We start from the raw sequence: 18,365 nt of genomic DNA on the forward strand, positions 1-18,365 counted from the left end.
TTTGTGTACTGAAAAGCCAAAGAAACTGGTGCACCTACCTAATATCGTGTATGGCCCACGCGAGCACGCAGAAGTGGCGAAACACGACGTGGATGGACTCAATTTATGTCTGAAGTAGTTCTGGAGGGAATTGATATCATGAATTTGCACGGCTGTCCATAAATCCGCAAGAGTACTAGAGGGTTGAGATCTCTTCTGAACAGCAGATTGCAAGGCATTCCTGATATGTCCAATACTGTTCATGTCTGGAGGATTTGGCTACCAGCGGAAGTGTGTAAGCTCAGAAGCCACTCTGTAGCAATTCTGGACGTGTGAGGTGTCACATTGTCCTGCTGGAATTGCCCACATCCGTCAGAATGCGTAGTGGATATGAACGGATGCAGGTGAGCAGACAGGATGCTTACGCACGTGTCACCTGCAAGAGTCGTATCTAGACGTATCAGGGGTCCCACATCATTCCATCTGCCCACACTTGACACCGTTACAGAACATCCACCAGTTTGAGCAGTCCCCTGCTGACATGCATGGTCCATGGATTCATGAGGTTGTCTCCATACCTGTACACGTCCATCCGCTCGATGCAATTTGAAACGAGACTCTTCCGACTAGGCAATATGTTTCCAGCCATCAACAGTCCAATGTGAGTGTTGACGGGTGCAGGCGATGCGTAAAGCTTTCTGTCTTGCAGTCATCAAGGGGACACGAGTGGTTTTTCGGCTCCCAGAACCCATATCGATGAAATGTAGTTGAATCGTTCGCACGGTAACACTTGCTGACGGCCCAACACTGAAATCTACAGCAATTCGCGGAAAGGTTGCACTTCAGTCACGTTGAACGGTTCTCTTAACTCATTGTTGGTCTTGTTCTTGGAGGATCTTTTTCCGGCCGCAGTGATGTCGGAGATTTGATGTTTTACTGGAATTCAGATATTCACGGTACACGCGTGAAATAGTCGTACTGGGAAATCCCCAGTTCATCGCTCCCATGGAGTTGTTGTGTCCCATCGCTCGTGCGCAGACTATAACGCCACGATCAAACTCGCTTCAATGTTGACAACCTGACGTTGTAGCTGCAGTACCAGGTTCTTTGGCGCTTCAGTGTACATTTCCTGGTGTTAACGCGATTAAGATCGGTTTACTTTCAAATGTATATGATGCCTGTGGTGACCTTAACACTATATCATTTGATAAATAAACAGATATATGGCTCACGGTTTTTCATTTAACCGATTTCATGTCATTTATTACTGTAGCCAATACACTAGACATGTTAACTTAATTGTTGCTGCCACTGTCACAATCAGTTTACATTTTAGCAACTTATGAGGGTTTGTTTAGACGTAGCAGTTTTGTGAACGCTAAGTTAATGGGAGCCCCTTCATCACAAGACCCAGAGTGGTAGAGATTAAGACTTAACAGTTTTGTTACCTCGTGAGCCAAAGAGCAGCACAGTATCTAGCAGATGACCATCAAAAAATGGTTCAAATGGCTCTAAGCACTATGTGACTTATCATCTGAGGTCATCAGTCCCGTAGACTTAGAACTACATAAACCTAAGTAATCTAAGGATATCACACACATCCATTCCCGTGGCAGGATTCGAACCTGCGACCGTAGCAGTAGCGCGGTTCCATACTTAGGCGCCTACAACCGCTTGGGCACAGCGGCCAGCACATGAACATAAACAAAACGTGAAGATAGGTAATGGAATAAAGTCAGGAAATGGGACAATGAGGGAAGGAGAATGGTCTGCTATTTGGGAAACAAAATAACTGACCATGCCCGAGCTAAATCGGATATAAAATGCACAGTAGCGCAAGCAAGAAAATCGTTTTCGAAAAAAAAAGCAAATTTGTTATCATCGACTATGAGTGTTAAGCAGTCTTTTCCTGTAAGTATTTATCCCGATTCCACTTTTGTAAGAAAGAGAATATTCGATCAGAAACAGCTGACATAAGAAGAGAACAGAAATTTTAAAAATGAAGAACGTTGTCGAAAATTGGATTGGTAGATCGTGGTACTCTATCGAAACAGGGAGAATTTCGGACAGGGAAGAGTGTGCGGAAAGGATTGTCGAGGGAGAACCCATCTTGATTTCAGAAAACTGGTTCAAATGGTTGTAGGTCGCAGTAGTTATGCAAAGAAGAATAGGACAGACTTGCGTGGAGAGGTAGGTCAAACTAGCCTGCGGACTGAAGATCACAATTAAAAATAACTTGTTTGCAACATCTTTAGCAAGAGATTCTTTTACATGAGTATTAGATCCACAGAGTTTCTTAACGTTTCCTTCTCTTGACCCATAGGTAGATAAGCGTTTACTTACGAGGCAATATTATGTTTACCGTAACTGGCAGCTATATTCACGTCTAAACCAACATCTACGTGAGCATTCTGGAAACCACCTGTCGGTGTGTGGTGGAGGGTACTTCTGGTTCCACTATTTAATATCCCCTGCCCCCGTTCCATTCACGAGTGGCGTGGAGAACGACTGTCGGTAAAGTCCTATATAACGTCTAGTTTCTCCAATTTTGTTGTTGTAGTCCTTTCACGTGCTGTGTGTGGGAGGAAATAATAAGCTGTATGAGTCTCCGTGGAACCCTGAACGTACTCCCTCGGAATTTCAATTGTAAACCACTCCGTGAGGCACGACGCCTCTCTTGTGGCGTGTGCCGCTGGAGCTTGTAGAACATCTCTGAAACGCTCTCTCGCAGGCTAAACGACCGTGTGATGACACACATTGCTCGTACTTTGGATCTTCTCTGCTTCTTCTATTAGTGCTACTAGGTATGAGTCCCAGATTCATGAACAATACTCAATAATCGATCGAACAAGCGCCTTGTAAGGCACTCCATTACTGGATGAATTTCATTTCCTTAAGATCCTTCCTATAAATCTCAGCCTGACATCTGCTTTTCATACTATTTCGTTTATGTGGTCATCTACATCTACATCCATACTCCTGACGGTGAGTGGCAGAGGGTACCCTGAGTACCTCTATCGGTTCTCCCTTCTATTCCAGTTTCAAATTGTTCGTGGAAAGAAGGATTGTCGGTATGCTTATGTGTGGGCTCTAATCTCTCTGATTTTATCCTCATGGTCTCTTCGCGAGATGTACGTAGGAGGGAGAAATATACTGCTTGACTCTTCGGTGAAGGTATATTCTCGAAACTTTAACAAAAGCCCGTACCGAGCTACTGAGCGTCCAGTCTTCCACTGGAGTTTATCTATCATCTCCGTAACGCTTTCGCGATTACTACATGATCCTGTAACGAAGCGCGCTGCTCTCCGTTGGACTTTCTCTATCTCTTCTATCAACCCTATCTGGTACGGATCCCACACTGCTGAGCAGTATTCAAGCAGTGGGCGAACAAGCGTACTGTAACCTACATCCTTTGTTTTCGGACTGCATTTTCTTAGGATTCTTCCAATGAATCTCAGTCTGGCATCTGCTTTACCGACGATCAACTTCATATGATCATTCCATTTTAAATCACTCCTACTGCGAACTCCCAGATAATTTATGGAATTAACTGCTTCCAGTTGCTGACCTGCTATTTTGTAGCTAAATGATAAGGGACCTATCTTTCTATGTATTCGCATCACATTACACTTGTCTACATTGAGATTCAATTGCCATTCCCTGCACCTTGCGTCAATTCGCTGCAGATCCTCCTGCATTTCAGTACAATTTTCCATTGTTACAACCTCTAGATACACCACAGCATCGTCTGTAAAAGCCTCAGTGAACTTCCGATGTCATCCACCAGGCCATTTATGTATATTGTGAATAGCAACGGTCCTATGACACTCCCCTGCGGCACACCTGAAATCACTCTTACTTCGGAAGACTTCTCTCCATTGAGAATGACATGCTGCGTTCTGTTATCTAGGAACTCCTCAATCAAATCACACAGTTGATCTGATAGTCCATATGCTCTTACTTTGTTCAGTAAACGACTTTGGGGAACTGTATCGAACGCCTTGCGGAAGTCAAGAAACACGGCATCTACCTGTGAACCCTTGTCTATGGCCCTCTGAGTCTCGTGGACGAATAGCCCGAGCTGGGTTTAGCACGACCGTCTTTTTCGAAACCCATGCTGATTCCTACAGACTAAATTTCTAGTCTCCAGAAAAGTCATTGTACTCGAACATTATAGGTGTTCCAAAATTCTACAACTGATCGACGTTAGAAATATAGGTCTATAGTTCTGCACATCTGTTCGACGTCCCTTCTTGAAAACGGGGATGACCTGTGCCCTTTTCCAATCCTTTGGAACGCTTCGCTCTTCTAGAGACCTACGGTACACCGGTGCAAGAAGGGGGGCAAGTTCCTTCGCGTACTCTGTGTAAAATCGAACTGGTATCCCATCAGGACCAGCGGCCTTTCCTCTTTTGTGCGTTTTTAATTGTTTCTCTATCCCTCTGTCGTCTTTTTCGATATCTACCATTTTGTCATCTGTGCGCCAATCTAGAGAAGGAACTGCAGTGCAGTCTTCCTATGTGAAACAGCTTTGGAAGAAGACATTTAGTATTTCGGCCTTTAGTCTGTCATCCTCTGTTTCAGTACCATTTTGGTCACAGAGTGTCTGGACATTTTTTTTTGATCCGCCTACCGCTTTGACATAGGACCAAAATTTCTTAGGATTTTCTGCCAAGGTAGTACATAGAACTTTACTTTCGAATTCATTGAACGCCTCTTGCATAGCCCTCCTCACACTACATTTCGCTTCCCGTAATTTTTTTTTGTCTGCAAGACTTTGGCTATGTTTATGTTTGCTATGAAGTTCCCTTTGCTTCCGGAGCAGTTTTCTAACTCGGTTGTTGTACCACGGTGGCTCTTTCCCATCTCTTACGATCTTGCTTGGCACATACTCATCTAACGCATATTGTACGATGGTTTTGAACTTTGTCCACTGATCCTCAACACTGTCTGTACTTGAGACAAAACTTTTGTGTTGAGCCGTCAGGTACTCTGTAATCTGCTTTTTGTCACTTTTGCTAAACAGAAAAATCTTCCTACCTTTTTTAATATTTGTATTTACGGCTGAAATCATGGATGCAGTAACCGCTTTATGACCGCTGGTTCCCTGTTCTGCATTAACTGTTTCAAATAGTTCGGGTCTGTTTGTCACCAGAAGGTCTAATATGTTATCGCCACGAGTCGGTTCTCTGTTTAACTGCTCAAGGTAGTTTTCAGATAAAGCACTTTTTCACTGGATTCTTTGTCCCTGCCACCCGTTATGAACGTTTGAGTCTCCCAGACTATATCCGGCAAATTAAAATCTCCACTCAGAACTATAACATGGTGAGGAAATCTACTTGAAATATTTTCGAAATTGTCCTTCAGGTGCTCAGCCACAACAGCTTCTGAGCCCGGGGGCCTATAGAGACATCCAATTACCATGTCTGAGGCTGCTTTAACCGTGACCTTCACTCAAATCATTTCACATTTTGGATCTCCGTGAATTTCCTTCGAAACTATTGCACTTGTTATCGCTATAAACACGCCTCCCCCTTCACTGTCCAGCCTGTCTCTACGGTATACATTCCAATCTGAGTTTAGGATTTCATTACTGTTTACGTCTGTTTTCAGACAACTTTCTGTCCCTAGTACTATATGGGCGTTGTGACCGTTTATTAATGAGAGCAGTTCTGGGACCTTTCTATAGACGCTCCTGCAGTTTACTATTAGCACATTAATGTTGTTATTCTCTGTTGCATTTTGCCTACTCCTACCTTGCAGCGTCTAAGGAGGCGTCATGTCGGGCCTAGGGAGGGCATTCCACTTAATGTTGCGGTGGATGCTTACTGTTAAACATTTTACTGTAGCTACTGTTTCTAGCAATTTCTCGACAGCTGTGTAGTTGTACAGTAGTGGCTTTCTTCTTCTACGTACAAGCAATATAGCTTAGGGTCCGCAATCAGTCCATGCACCATTAATCAATCCTCTACAAATCCTTTCGCAAATCTACCTATTGTTTTTCTGTAGGCTGAGACTTTCTTCAACCTTTATGTTTAGTAGACCACGTTTGCAGCACTCTATGCTGTAATGGCACCAGCTGCTGTACCTGTAGCTTTAATGTCTATATCGGCGATAAATGTCGTTGGTGCCTCAAATAAGAGAACATTGAAGGGACTGTTGAAATTTTACAAGCGCGTGAGGTCGGTCACGACAGTTATCAGTAGAAGAACAGGGAAACCACGTATGTTGCCTGGACACAACATTTTTTTCAGAACGTTATTTCGATAGCTATATAACCTTACGTACAGATAACCCGAGTCAGAAAAATCATAATCGTAGCCAGATTCCTCTCGTACCAAAGCCAGTATACCGGGATCTGATCTGTGTATGATCCGACCATGTAAAAACTTAGCAACGTTCCACAATGGCGCCCACCATTAGAATCCGCTGAAACTCTGGACGACCCCATGACCTTTAAAGAGGCGGATTAACACAGAAAACGCCTTCCTTGGCAAGGGTTATTCATACGCAGAATGAGAAATCTCGGAGGAACGAAAGGAATACCTGCTTTCTGTGTCCCAGTTGGTAGACCTTGCCCACTGCTGTTTTTAGCAGCTGGCAGGAGACCTATTTGTTTGCCGGAAGTCTGCTTAAAATAATGGTCTCTAAGGACATAAAACTGAAGAACGCTGCCGTATCATCCCATCTCTCCAGTTCGGATATCATCACTGGCTGAAGTGAAATGGCTTGCCCGGAAGCTATTAAGGGTTGTGCATTTCGCTACAGGCACTTGCCCTATAGAATCTCGTTAGAGTTCTGCTTTTCCTTGCCTTGGACAGAGACGCTAAATGACGCACGCGACAAGGCGCCACCAACATAACACGGCGCGAGTAGCTGTTTCGGACAGAGTGTTGCAGCTACCTGCTGAGTCTTACAGACCACTTTTGACATCGCTATATCGTAAGAAGACGTTTCAAAATCCATCCGCTCCATTGTAGCCTCGACTGAAGACTCGTGAGTGCAATAACGACTGTAATATCTCTGGATTATCTCCAAAACTTTAGGTTCTAGGCAGCCGGCCGGTGTGGACGAGCGGTTCTAGGCGCTTCACTCTGGAACCGCGTCACCGCTACGGTCGCAGGTTCGAATCCTGTCTCGGGCATGGATGTGTGTGATGTGCTTAGGTTTCTTAGGTTTAAGTAGTTCTAAGTTCTAGGGGACTGATGACCTCAGATGATAAGCCTCATAGTGCTCAGAGGAATTTGAACCATTTAAGTTCTACGTAAACGAAAAATTGACCACCTCTCTCGAGACACTACATTCTTAGTAATTTACTAACAATGTATGTTTCTCTTTAAATGCGTGTGTTCTACTTATAATTGTCTACAGTGATTTTTTGGCTGCCATCAGATTTTGTGAAGGTTGTTCTTGGCAATGTTGAAGATTCGGTTGCTAATGTATGAATATTTTAATCATAACCTTTTCCTTTCCTGGTTATAAGATCTGACCGCCTTCTTTGTCTCTTAGTTACTCACTCTGGACCCTCTTCAGGTAGGGATGAATTCTTTTTATCATATTCAAAATTATTCATGCAAATAATTACGTAAATATCGTAACTTACAGTAGTTAAAAATTCTGTACAGAGTGCTTAAAAGTATGTGAATGGTTTGATTTTTTTACAGTATATTCAGTAGGGTTTATCCAAACACTACTTGAGAGGTTTAATTAGCATTTTGTTAAAACATTTTACAACATAGAAAAATGTTTCTGAACTCTACGAATTACGTTTATGCCGCATATTCAAAAGTGTGGAACAAAAATTAAGTAAAGAGTGTAACTGCCGTTGTTTCAAAACATTTACAGTATGCTCAAAAGTATTCAAATGCTCTGATTTTATTCACCATATTGAAAATAATTTTACCGAATTTTCACAAAGCCGCAATCGTTTACGTTGAAAATTCTAGTTCTGTACCGTAGGTGGTTTAAGGTACAATGGACCCTAAAATTAATTATTTTATACACCTCATTTATTGTACAATCAATTTCACGTCTCCCATGAAAGGCATGAAGACGTCATCAAGACTGAACTTGCTGAATGAGCATTCTGATTACTTCGACAAGTCTCGTCTTTCTGACATCCAGTGCATTAAACTCTCTTCTCGCCGTAATACGATACGCATGATACATTGCAAAACACGCATGGACACTATTACTTGACTAATTTACAGCTCGAAGTCCGCTTGTCGATAACAGTAAACAGTGTTACTCTCCTGTAAAATACTCGCATCTCAGCACTCATTCCATACCCATAAATTTGTTCATAGTTTGGAAGTGAAGCATACTGTGGAATAGAACTGGCAATGGTGGATACAAAATTCTCGTTTTATGATGTTTTCAGCCCTGTGATATTGCAGTAATTTTTTATGTAACAGCATTAAATACAGACCACATTAAAGGTTCTCAGGTTTTAACTCCAAATGTTTTGGAGAAAGCCTCTTTTACTTCCCACGTTTATATTAGGTGTATGAAATCAGAGTCGGACATGTTTTTGAGAAGGTATGGTGCTGTAAAAACACCCGTCTGACAATAATAAACTCTAAAAAAACAATTCAAACGCTTGTCTAGAATTGAAGTTAGTAAATTGGAAACTACACTACTGGCCATTAAACTTGCTACACCACGAAGATGACGTGCTAAAGACGCGAAATTTAACCGACGGGTAGAAGATGCTGTGATTTGCTAATGATTAACTTTTCAGAGCATTCACACAAGGTAACGGATCGTGCAGCCACGTCTCGATCCCTGAGTCCACAGATGAGGACGTTTGCAAGACAACCACCATCTGCACGAACAGTTCGACGACGTTTGCAGCAGCATGGACCATCAGCTCGGAGATCATGACTGCGGTTATCCTTCACGCCGCATGACAGACAGGAGCGCCTGCGATGGTGTACTCAACGACGAATCTGGATGAACGAATGGCAACGCGTCATTTTTTCGGATGAATCCAGGTTCTGTTTACAGCATAATGGTGGTCGCATCCGTGTTTGGCGTCATCGCGGTGAACGCATATTGGAAGCGTGTATTCGTCATCGCCCTACTGGCGTATCACCCGGCGTGATGGTATGGGGTGCTATTGGTTACACGTCTCTGTCACCTCTTGTTCGCATTGACGGCACTTTGAACAGTGGACGTTACATTTCACATATGTTACGACCCATGGCTCTACACTTTATTCGATCCCTGCGAAACTCTACACTTCAGCACGACCGCATGTTGCAGGTCCTGTACGGGCCTTTCTGGATACCGAAAATGTGCGCCTCCTGCTCTGGCCAGCACATTCTCTAGATCTCTCACCAACGGAAAACGTCTGGTCAATGGTGGCCGAGCAACTGGCTCGCCCCATACACCACTTACTACTCTTGATGAACTGTGGCATCGTGTTGAAGCTGCATGCTCAGCTTTACCTGTACAAGCCTTCCAAGCTCAGTTTGACTCAATTCCCAGGCGTATCAAGGCTGTTATTACGGCCAGAAGTGGTTGTTCTGGGTAGTGATTTCTCGGGATCTATGCACCCAAATTGCGCGAAAATGTAATCACATGTCAGTTCTTGTATAATATATCTGTCCAATGAATACCATTTTATCATATGCATTTCTTCTTGGTGTAGTAATTTTAATGGCCAGTAGTGTATTATGTTATTTTTTAAAGAATTATGATTGGGAAAGGCTACTCTACAGTTGTACTTGTTTTGAAGCAGACTCTGTATTTTGCAAGAACAACAACAACTATTTGGCCTGGCAGTGGGGAACCGCTTTGCAGGAATGTCCGAAAGAACAGATACCATCTTCATACAGATAAGGCTTACCGGCCTATGATCTTCATCAGTGCAGATGTACACACATTGCTTACACTCTTACGGGAATCGGTAGATTGACTGCCGAGAGTAATGAGTTTAGTGGTTAGGGGCACTGTAAATGTATTGTGTGGACAGTAAGTTGGAAATATAGGTCTCACGGGGAGCGTGCCAGAGGTATGTCCCTGCAGTCGCACTATCCTCTGTGCCCTCGATGGATTGTCGGCACGGTAGCTCAGCGTGTTCGAACAGAAGGTTAGATGCCCTCTGTAATAAAACAAGGATTGAGGTAATCGCTCAACGATGAACTTCAACAAGCGCCATGGGATATCTGCCCCAAACAAATAGAACGATCAAAATGAGATCACAAAGAAAAAAGGGGCAGGCATGCAAGCAGGAGATCCCGGGTTCGAGTCCCGGTCGGGGCACACATTTTCAACTGTCCCCGTTGATATTTACCAACGCCCTAAGCAGCTAATGGCCTGGATTTCTTTGTAATTTCATTGATTACTCTTGGCGACAAGAACACTTCAAGCAGTAAATTAGGCCAGCAGTAGTACTCATGCGTGTTATGCAGTGAGGTATCCATATAATATTACGCCAAGCCAAGAGACAAATTAATTGGATATCAACAACACAAGACTTGACAGAAAAAGCAAAAAGCTCATCCAGCGAGTTCTGCCTTGCTCGTATCTTCCTGCCTGCATTGTGACGCTTTACGGTCATTATAAAAGGATTATATTTGAGAAGTAAACCATCCGCACGAACGCAGGAGCTATTTTATGTAAATTTACGTAATGCTTTTCAATACGGCGCAAAAATTCATAGCTTTCAGATACTGCTGAGCACCTGTAAAGTACTTTAAAATCGTGCAAGCTCCACACCTTGAGCCATTTTTTGGTTAAACGTGGCGCAAAAAATGATTTTCAGAGCGTTCAGATACTATTTAGCATCCTGTAAATAAGAGGGTCAGATACGTTTTAATGTCTACTATTGTTTATCCCTAAACAAAGTATTTTTAAGCGAAAAAATTTAATTCAGCGTTATTCTGCAAAGCTGCAGCTGCTGTCCTGCATCAAAAGGTACCAGTACTGCAGTCCCTAGCAAAATGACCACATGGATGTTCGTATTTGACAGTGTTATGTAATAGAATTCTTGAATGCAGAATTTGAAACGTCCATTCGCATTCATCAACAATCAATGGGGGTTGCTGCTAGCTCTATTCGAAACACGTAACGCAGAGAGTATCAACAGATGCCGTTGCATGTGCCTATACAAATATATCGTTGTGCGACACACAGTTCGAGATTTGATTTCATAAATGCTGAGATGCGTGAAAAAATGCCACATCAAGCACGTAATTTTGATACCCTTTTTCTCTACTATAAGACACTCCTACAGCCGAGTCAACTTAAGGAAATCCGTGACACCTGGCAGCACTTTGACAACTTTCAAGTGCTAAGTTCAAACGGTTGAACGCGAAAGGAATAGCCTTCTGTAGAGCTAGACGCGTTGCCTTAGTGAAGTTTACAAAACCATGTTGTAGACACGTGAAGCAGCTGTGTCCAGCGTACAAAAACTGGAATTGTGACAAGAAATATTGTTTGTAATCTAGTTATATGTTAAATAAACATTACAGACAACTTATATTTTACATACTATGTTTCTTAATTTGGATACTGTATTTAAACATTTATATAGCATGCTTCATTCTTTGTATTATTGTTTCATAATTTCAGAGGTGTTTTCACGAATACGTGGTAATGAATTTTTTTTCTCTATTACTCTGCAAACACAACTCAGTTTTTGTTTTCGTTTTTAATAGAAAATTGGCAAAATGAACACTCTGGCAATGCCGTGTTTGTCAGCTAGTTTTAGATGGAAATGTATTTGTCATATGATAAATCAAGAAGATTGTCCATTTCTGCAACACGCCACTAAAAGCTATTCAGAAACAAAGCAGAGAGACATGGGCAGGTAGTATTGAAACGAAGAGTAAAAATGTTGACTTGTTCAAACCTGTATGTGCTTCTATAACCTTCAAATGAAATGTGCGCACACACGCACACACACACACATACACACACACACACACACACACACACACACACACACACACACACACATATATATATATATATAATGCTCAAAAGTAGCTGATTACTCTGAATTTTTTTTCCTCTATTCTCAAACGTATTTATCCAGAAATAACGTAATGTGTGAATTTTTGTTTTTTGAAAGTATTTTATGGGCTGATCTAAAGCATCCGAATGCTCTAAGTATTTTTTTGCGCCATATATATCCAAAAAGTGACGTAAAGTGTGTAGCTTGCAATATTTAAAAGTAGCTTATATGCATGTGAACTCTTTGGATTTTTTCAGCATTTTGAATCAAAATATTCTACAAAGTATGTATCAAGAATTTGAAATGCAAGTATATAGATTCCAAACCACAACACTGACGATTAACTTACGACTTTGCAATATAATCTCCATTTCCGCAGTTTTGATTCAGCTTCTATTCCAGAGTGGTAAAACACAGGGTCCTGCTTCCGAAGCCATTGACACATGGATATTTTCACGGGCTCAGCATCTTCGATCTGAAAGCCACGTCCCGCGATGATCTTCTCTTAACGTACACAACAGATGGAAGTCTGATGGTGCCTAATTATGGCTGTATGGGGAATGAGGAAGTCTTCCCAACCAGTCCGATCAATGTCTTCAGTGATGTGCCGACTGGTGTCTGATGTTGCTTTGTAATGCACAAGAAGAACATCCGCAGTAACGTTTGCTGGGAGAACTCGCTGAAGACATGTTTTATGCTGTTTGAGGCTACTGGGGTACTGAATAGAATTTACTGTGCATCTATGCCACCAAAAAAGATCATAATAACACCCTCTGCTTCACACAATCCTGTAGCCATAACTCTCCCTGCCTAACGCATGGTTAGGATGTTCTCTGCTACGATGAGTTCCTGTGATGCTATTCCAATGACTGTGTTTTTGATTATCTTCACCCGCTTCGTTACAGCGACGAACCCACTGTCTGAAATTGCTGATCTCCACTGTTGCACTACCACACACATTTTTCAGTCTCTCATGAATGCGAATGGACGTTTCAAATTCTGCATTCAAGAATTCTATTACACAACACTGTCAAATACGAACATCCATGTGTGGCAAGTTTGATTGACATCGATCCAATAGTTTAGCAGGAGATGTGGATTACACACACATTCATACACATAGACATCCCCAACACTGTCAAATACGAACATCCATGTGTGGCAAATTTGATTGACATCGATCCAACAGTTTAGCAGGAGATGTGGAACATACACACATTCATACACATAGACATCCACTTTCATAATATGTTAAGAACAACATATCCATTTTTTTCTTGGTTTTATGACGTAATGCCGATCCCTGCTCCATTGTGTAAGCCATTCCCATCACTCGACGAGGGTTTTATATCTCCACCCTGAAAAAGGTATTAAGGCCAAGCCTGTAAGTCTAGGGTCGCCTTCCACTACTTGCTTGCTTCAGTATCCTAGTTACCCGTTATTCATATTGTTGATGTTATCGTCAGTCCAGAGACTGGTTTGATACAGATCTCTGTGCTACTCTATACATCTATCTTCCTCATCCGCGAGTAACTACCGCAACAAACATCCTTCTGAATCTGCTTAGTGTCTACCTCAACGATTTTTACTCCCCACGATTCTCTCCAGTACTAAATTGATGATCCCTTTGTGCCTCAGAACGCGTCTTACCAACCTACCTCTTCTTTTAGTCAGGTTTTGCCACAATTTCCTCTTCTCCCCAAATCCATTCATTACCTCCTCATTAGTTACGTGATCTACCCATCTAATGTTCAACATTTTTGTGTAGCACCACATTCCGAAATCTTCTATTCTCTTCTTGTCGAAACTATTTTTCGACAATATTTAACTTCCATACATGGCTACGCTCCACACAAATACTTTCAGAAATGACTTCCTGACACTTAAATCCATACTCGATGTTAACAAATTTCTCTTCCTCAGAAACGCTTGCCTTGCCATAGTCAGTCTACATTTTATATCGTCTCTACTTCGACCATCATCAGTTATTTAGCTCCCCAAAGAGCAAAAACTCATCTACTACGTTAAGTGTCTCATCTCCTAATCAAATTCCCTCAACATCACCTGACTTCGTTAAGAACTGATAAAAGACTGAAATATAAGAAAATGAGAATTTAAACAGATTGTAGCCTCTGAGAATGCCATACACATATTTATCGTGTAATAAATGTATTAAACTTATTGTGAAACCCAGCTGTAGTACTACAATTAATGTAACACCCTTGCATCCCCTAACTTGATAACAAACATTCGAAACCCCATGATTGTTTTGATTTATTTTGCTCTTTTCGTTTATCTGCCCATCTCTGTAGAAGGTTACTACACGACTCTTTCTTATAAAACGACTCTTAAAGTTTTGGGAATGATTTATATGACTATTAGGTCACGATAAGCTCAGTTGAACTGTTGCCATAGTGGCTAGCGTCGCAAGATTTAACTACAGAGATGGGTAGATAAACGAAAAGAGGAAAATAAATAAAAGCGATCATGGGGTTTCGAACACTGGTCACTGAAGTGAAATCCTGTGACGCTAGCGACTATGGCAACAGTTCAATTGAGCTTATAGTGACCTAATAGTCATATAAATCAGTCCGAAAACCTTGGCCGTCGTTTTCTCAGAAAGGGTCGAGCACCTGTGTATAAGCTGGCTGCTCTTCCGCTCAGCGAAGTTTCTCAGAAATCGGGTTGTGGCACTTGCCGTGTTCTAGGACCTAAGGCATGGGATGGACACGAGAGAGACATGGAATTTGAACGGTGCTAAACTACCGAGAGATCAACAAGAAACATCAAAATAGTTATTGGATGAGATTTGACAGAGGAGTGTGAACTGACTTGGGCGATTTTTCCTTCATCTTTCCCCAGCCAGCCACGGTGCAGTTGAGACTGTGCAAGACCTCCCCGGGGATGATGTCATCGGGCAGCGGCACGTAGGAGACCCGACGGCTCATCACCAGCTTAGACTGCAGCCGGATCAGTCCCAGGTCGTAGTCGAGGGTCATCTCGGTTTTGAACATGGGGTGTACCACGAACAGATCGGGCCACCCCCGCTGCCCCACCTGCACATAAAACGGTGGCCAGTCGCATGTCTTACTTCTGCCCTCTCGAATCGCATCATAGTGTATAACTTGTAAATTATTTCACTTACGTGGAATTGTGAAACAGGTGCAAGGGCTGCAACGAATTTAATGCAAAAGTTCATTTTACACCAAGGGATAGACACGAGACAGCGATATTCACATATACAGATCATGGTAGTATCGCGTGCACAAAGTATAAAGCGGCAGTACATTGACGGAGGTGTCACTTGTACTCAGGTGACTCATGTGAAAAGGTTTGCGTCGTGATCAAGGCCGCACGATGAGAATTAACAGACACTGAATAGGGAATAGCAGTTGGAGCTAGACGCATGTGACATCCCACTTCGGAAATCATTCTCTCTCTCTCTCTCTCTCTCTCTCTCTCTCTCTCTCTCTCTCTCTCTCTCTCTCACACACACACACACACACACACACAGGTCATACCGGACTTGAGAGTCCGTTACCGCAGCAACGTATTTCCGCCATCTGTCCCTGTCTTGGGCTAGTTCCGTCCATTCATCTTCAATACCTAGGCTCCTCAAATCAGCCTTCACATTGTCCTCCCATCTACGCCTCGGTCTCCCCACATGACGTTTTCCCTCTAGGTCCCCTACCAGTACTCTGCGCGCTGCCCTGCCCTCATCCATTCGAGCTGCGTGACCCGACCATCGCAGCCTACGTGATTTAATAATTCTGATTATGTCAGGGCTTGACTACAGTTCTTAAACCTCTTCGTTATGCAGTTTTCGCCACTCTCCGCTAATGTCATCCCTTATTGCTCCGAAAATTTTCCTCAAAATTCTGTTTTCAAATACTCGAAACAGCTTTTCCTTTTGCACAGAGACAGACCAATTCCCACACCAATACATCATAACCGGTAGAATACTAGTTTTGTATATTCTAGTCTTTAAATTCCTAGAAAATATCAGTGATGAAAGTAATCTATTCAGTGAGAAGTACCACGCACTTCCCACACGTAATCTCTTCTTCAGTTCAGATTCAATCTCATTTCTCGATGTGATGTCCACGCCTAGATACTAAAGTCTTTTCACTTTTTCTAACCGCATGTCTCCAACTGTTAACATTTCCTGATTTACTGCTGTTGGCATTCTAGTAGTAACCAGGTATTTAGTTTTGCCTTCACTTACCCTCAGACCTGCATCTTCACTAGCCTTCATTAACGCATTCGCATTTGCTGTTAGAGATTCTTTCGTATCGCTAATAATGTTTAGATAATCTCCATACTCTAATATCTTAATATTTCCATTTAACTCCACACACTCCGAATTATCTGCTACCATTCGTACAATATATTCTAGGACTAAATTAAAAGGTAGTGGAGACAGGGCATCTTCCTGCTTAACTCCGTTCTTTATTACAAAATCTTCTGACTCCAATTTTCCCACGAGTACCTTTGGTGTTTTTCCAACTCGCTTCTATAAGTCGAACATACTTCTTTGGTATTCCAAGTTCCAAAAGAATTCTCCGGAAATCACTAGGGAATTCAATATTTGGAAATCTACAGCGTCAAGAGTTTGCCGAGAATACCAAATTTCACTTATTAGCTCTCACAGCGGAGAAGGCAGTGGCCGACTGCCTTCGTTCAACGACCGAGAGCCGTGGATTTTGAGTAGAGTTGTCAGTGCTAACAGAAAATCAACAGTGCGTGAACTAACCGCAGAAATCAATGTGGGTCGTATGACAAACGTATCCGATAGGACAGTGGGGCGAAATTTGGCTTTAATGAGCCATGACAGCAGACGACCTGCACGAGTGTCTTTCCTAACAACACGCCATCGCCTGCAGCTCCTCTCCTGCGCTCGTGACCATATTGGCTGGTCCCTATAAAACTGTAAAACAAGTGGCCTGATCGGATGAGTCCCGATTTCAGCTGACAGCAGTCGATGGTACGGTTCGAGTGTAGCACAGACCTAACGAAACGGCGGACCCGAGTTGTTAAGATGCCACTGTGCAACTTAGTGGTTGCTCTGCAAGGGTGTTGGCTGTGATTGCATGGAATGGTCTGGTCCTCTGGTCCAATTGAACCGACCATTGACCGGGAATGTTTATGTTTCACTACTTGGAGACTATGTTCATCAATTCATCGACTTTATGTTTCCAAACAACGACGAAATGTTTATAGATGACAATGTATCTGTGAGCCACAATTATTAGCGATTGGTGTGGAGAATATTTTGGACAGTTTAGGGGAAAGATTTGGCCAACCACCGAATATTTATTGGACACAATCGATAGGTCAGCTCATGCACAAAATCCTGCACCGGGAACACTTCCGTAATTATGGACAGCTATAGAAGAAACAGGCTCAGTATTTCTGCAGGGAATTTTCGAGGGCCGGCCGCTGTAGCCAAGCGGTTCTAGGCGCTTCAGTCCGAACCGCGCTGCTGCTGTGGTCGCAGGTTCGAAACCTGCCTTGCGCATGGACGTGTGCGATGTCCTTAGGTTAGTTAGGTTTAAGTAGTTCTAAGTCTAGGGGATTTATTACCTCAAATGTTAAGTCTCATAGTGCTTAGAGCCATTTGAACAATTTTTGAACTTCCAAGGACTTGTTGAGTCCCTTCCACGTCGAGCTTCTGTATTACGCCAGGCAAAAGGAGGTCCTACACGATATGAAGTACCCCATGACTTTTGTCACCTCTGTGTATTTATGACAGTGGTTCAGATTCTCTGCACAGCCTGCGTACCTATCTGCTCATTCGGTACAAGTGCAGAGGGTGACCGTGATAGGTACTGGGAGGTCCTGTATTAGACGTGTCACGGAGCCCCTCAGGGGAAGAGTAGGCAAGGTGGGAGGGAGTACCACTGTGCACTCGGTGGGTTTGTCGGAAGGTCTCGTCCTCTATGTGGAGGACGCTTTTTGGCTGGCTGTCGAATGGGTGAGTGCAACCGGCTTCAATTCTTGTCTTACGATTGACGCCTATAGCTTGAGTTTTCAGGGCCTTTCCTGCTCTTTAATACACTACTGGTCATGACAATTGCTACACCAAGAAGAAATGCAGATGATAAAATGGTATTCATTGGGCAGATATATTATACTAGAACAGACATGTGATTACATTTTCACGCAATTTGGGTGCATAGATCCTGAGAAATCAGTACCCAGAATAACCAACTCTCGCCGTCATAACAGCCTTGATACGCCTGGGAATTGAGTCAAACTGAGCTTGGAAGGCTTGTCAGGTACAGCTGACCATGCAGCTTCAACACGATGCCACAGTTCATCAATAGTGACTGGCGTATGGGCGAGCCAGTTGCTCGGCTGCCCTTGACCAGACGTTGGTGAGAGATCTGGAGAATGTGCTGGCCAGGGCAGCAGTCGAACATTT

At 42.9% G+C, this 18,365-nt stretch overlaps 1 protein-coding gene across 1 annotated transcript in view; it reads right to left on the reverse strand.

Moving 5' to 3' along the window:
* Nucleotides 1-18,365, reverse strand: part of LOC126336068 (trypsin-like) — an 86,664-nt gene that overhangs the window by 51,433 nt on the left and 16,866 nt on the right. Inside the window, exon 2 of the mRNA XM_049999549.1 lies at nucleotides 14,774-14,997. Coding sequence (XP_049855506.1) covers nucleotides 14,774-14,997 — 224 coding nt within the window. The remainder of the gene's footprint in view (nucleotides 1-14,773; nucleotides 14,998-18,365) is intronic.

Source organism: Schistocerca gregaria, chromosome 2 (assembly GCF_023897955.1).
Source record: "Schistocerca gregaria isolate iqSchGreg1 chromosome 2, iqSchGreg1.2, whole genome shotgun sequence".
Lineage (NCBI taxonomy): Eukaryota > Metazoa > Arthropoda > Insecta > Orthoptera > Acrididae > Schistocerca > Schistocerca gregaria.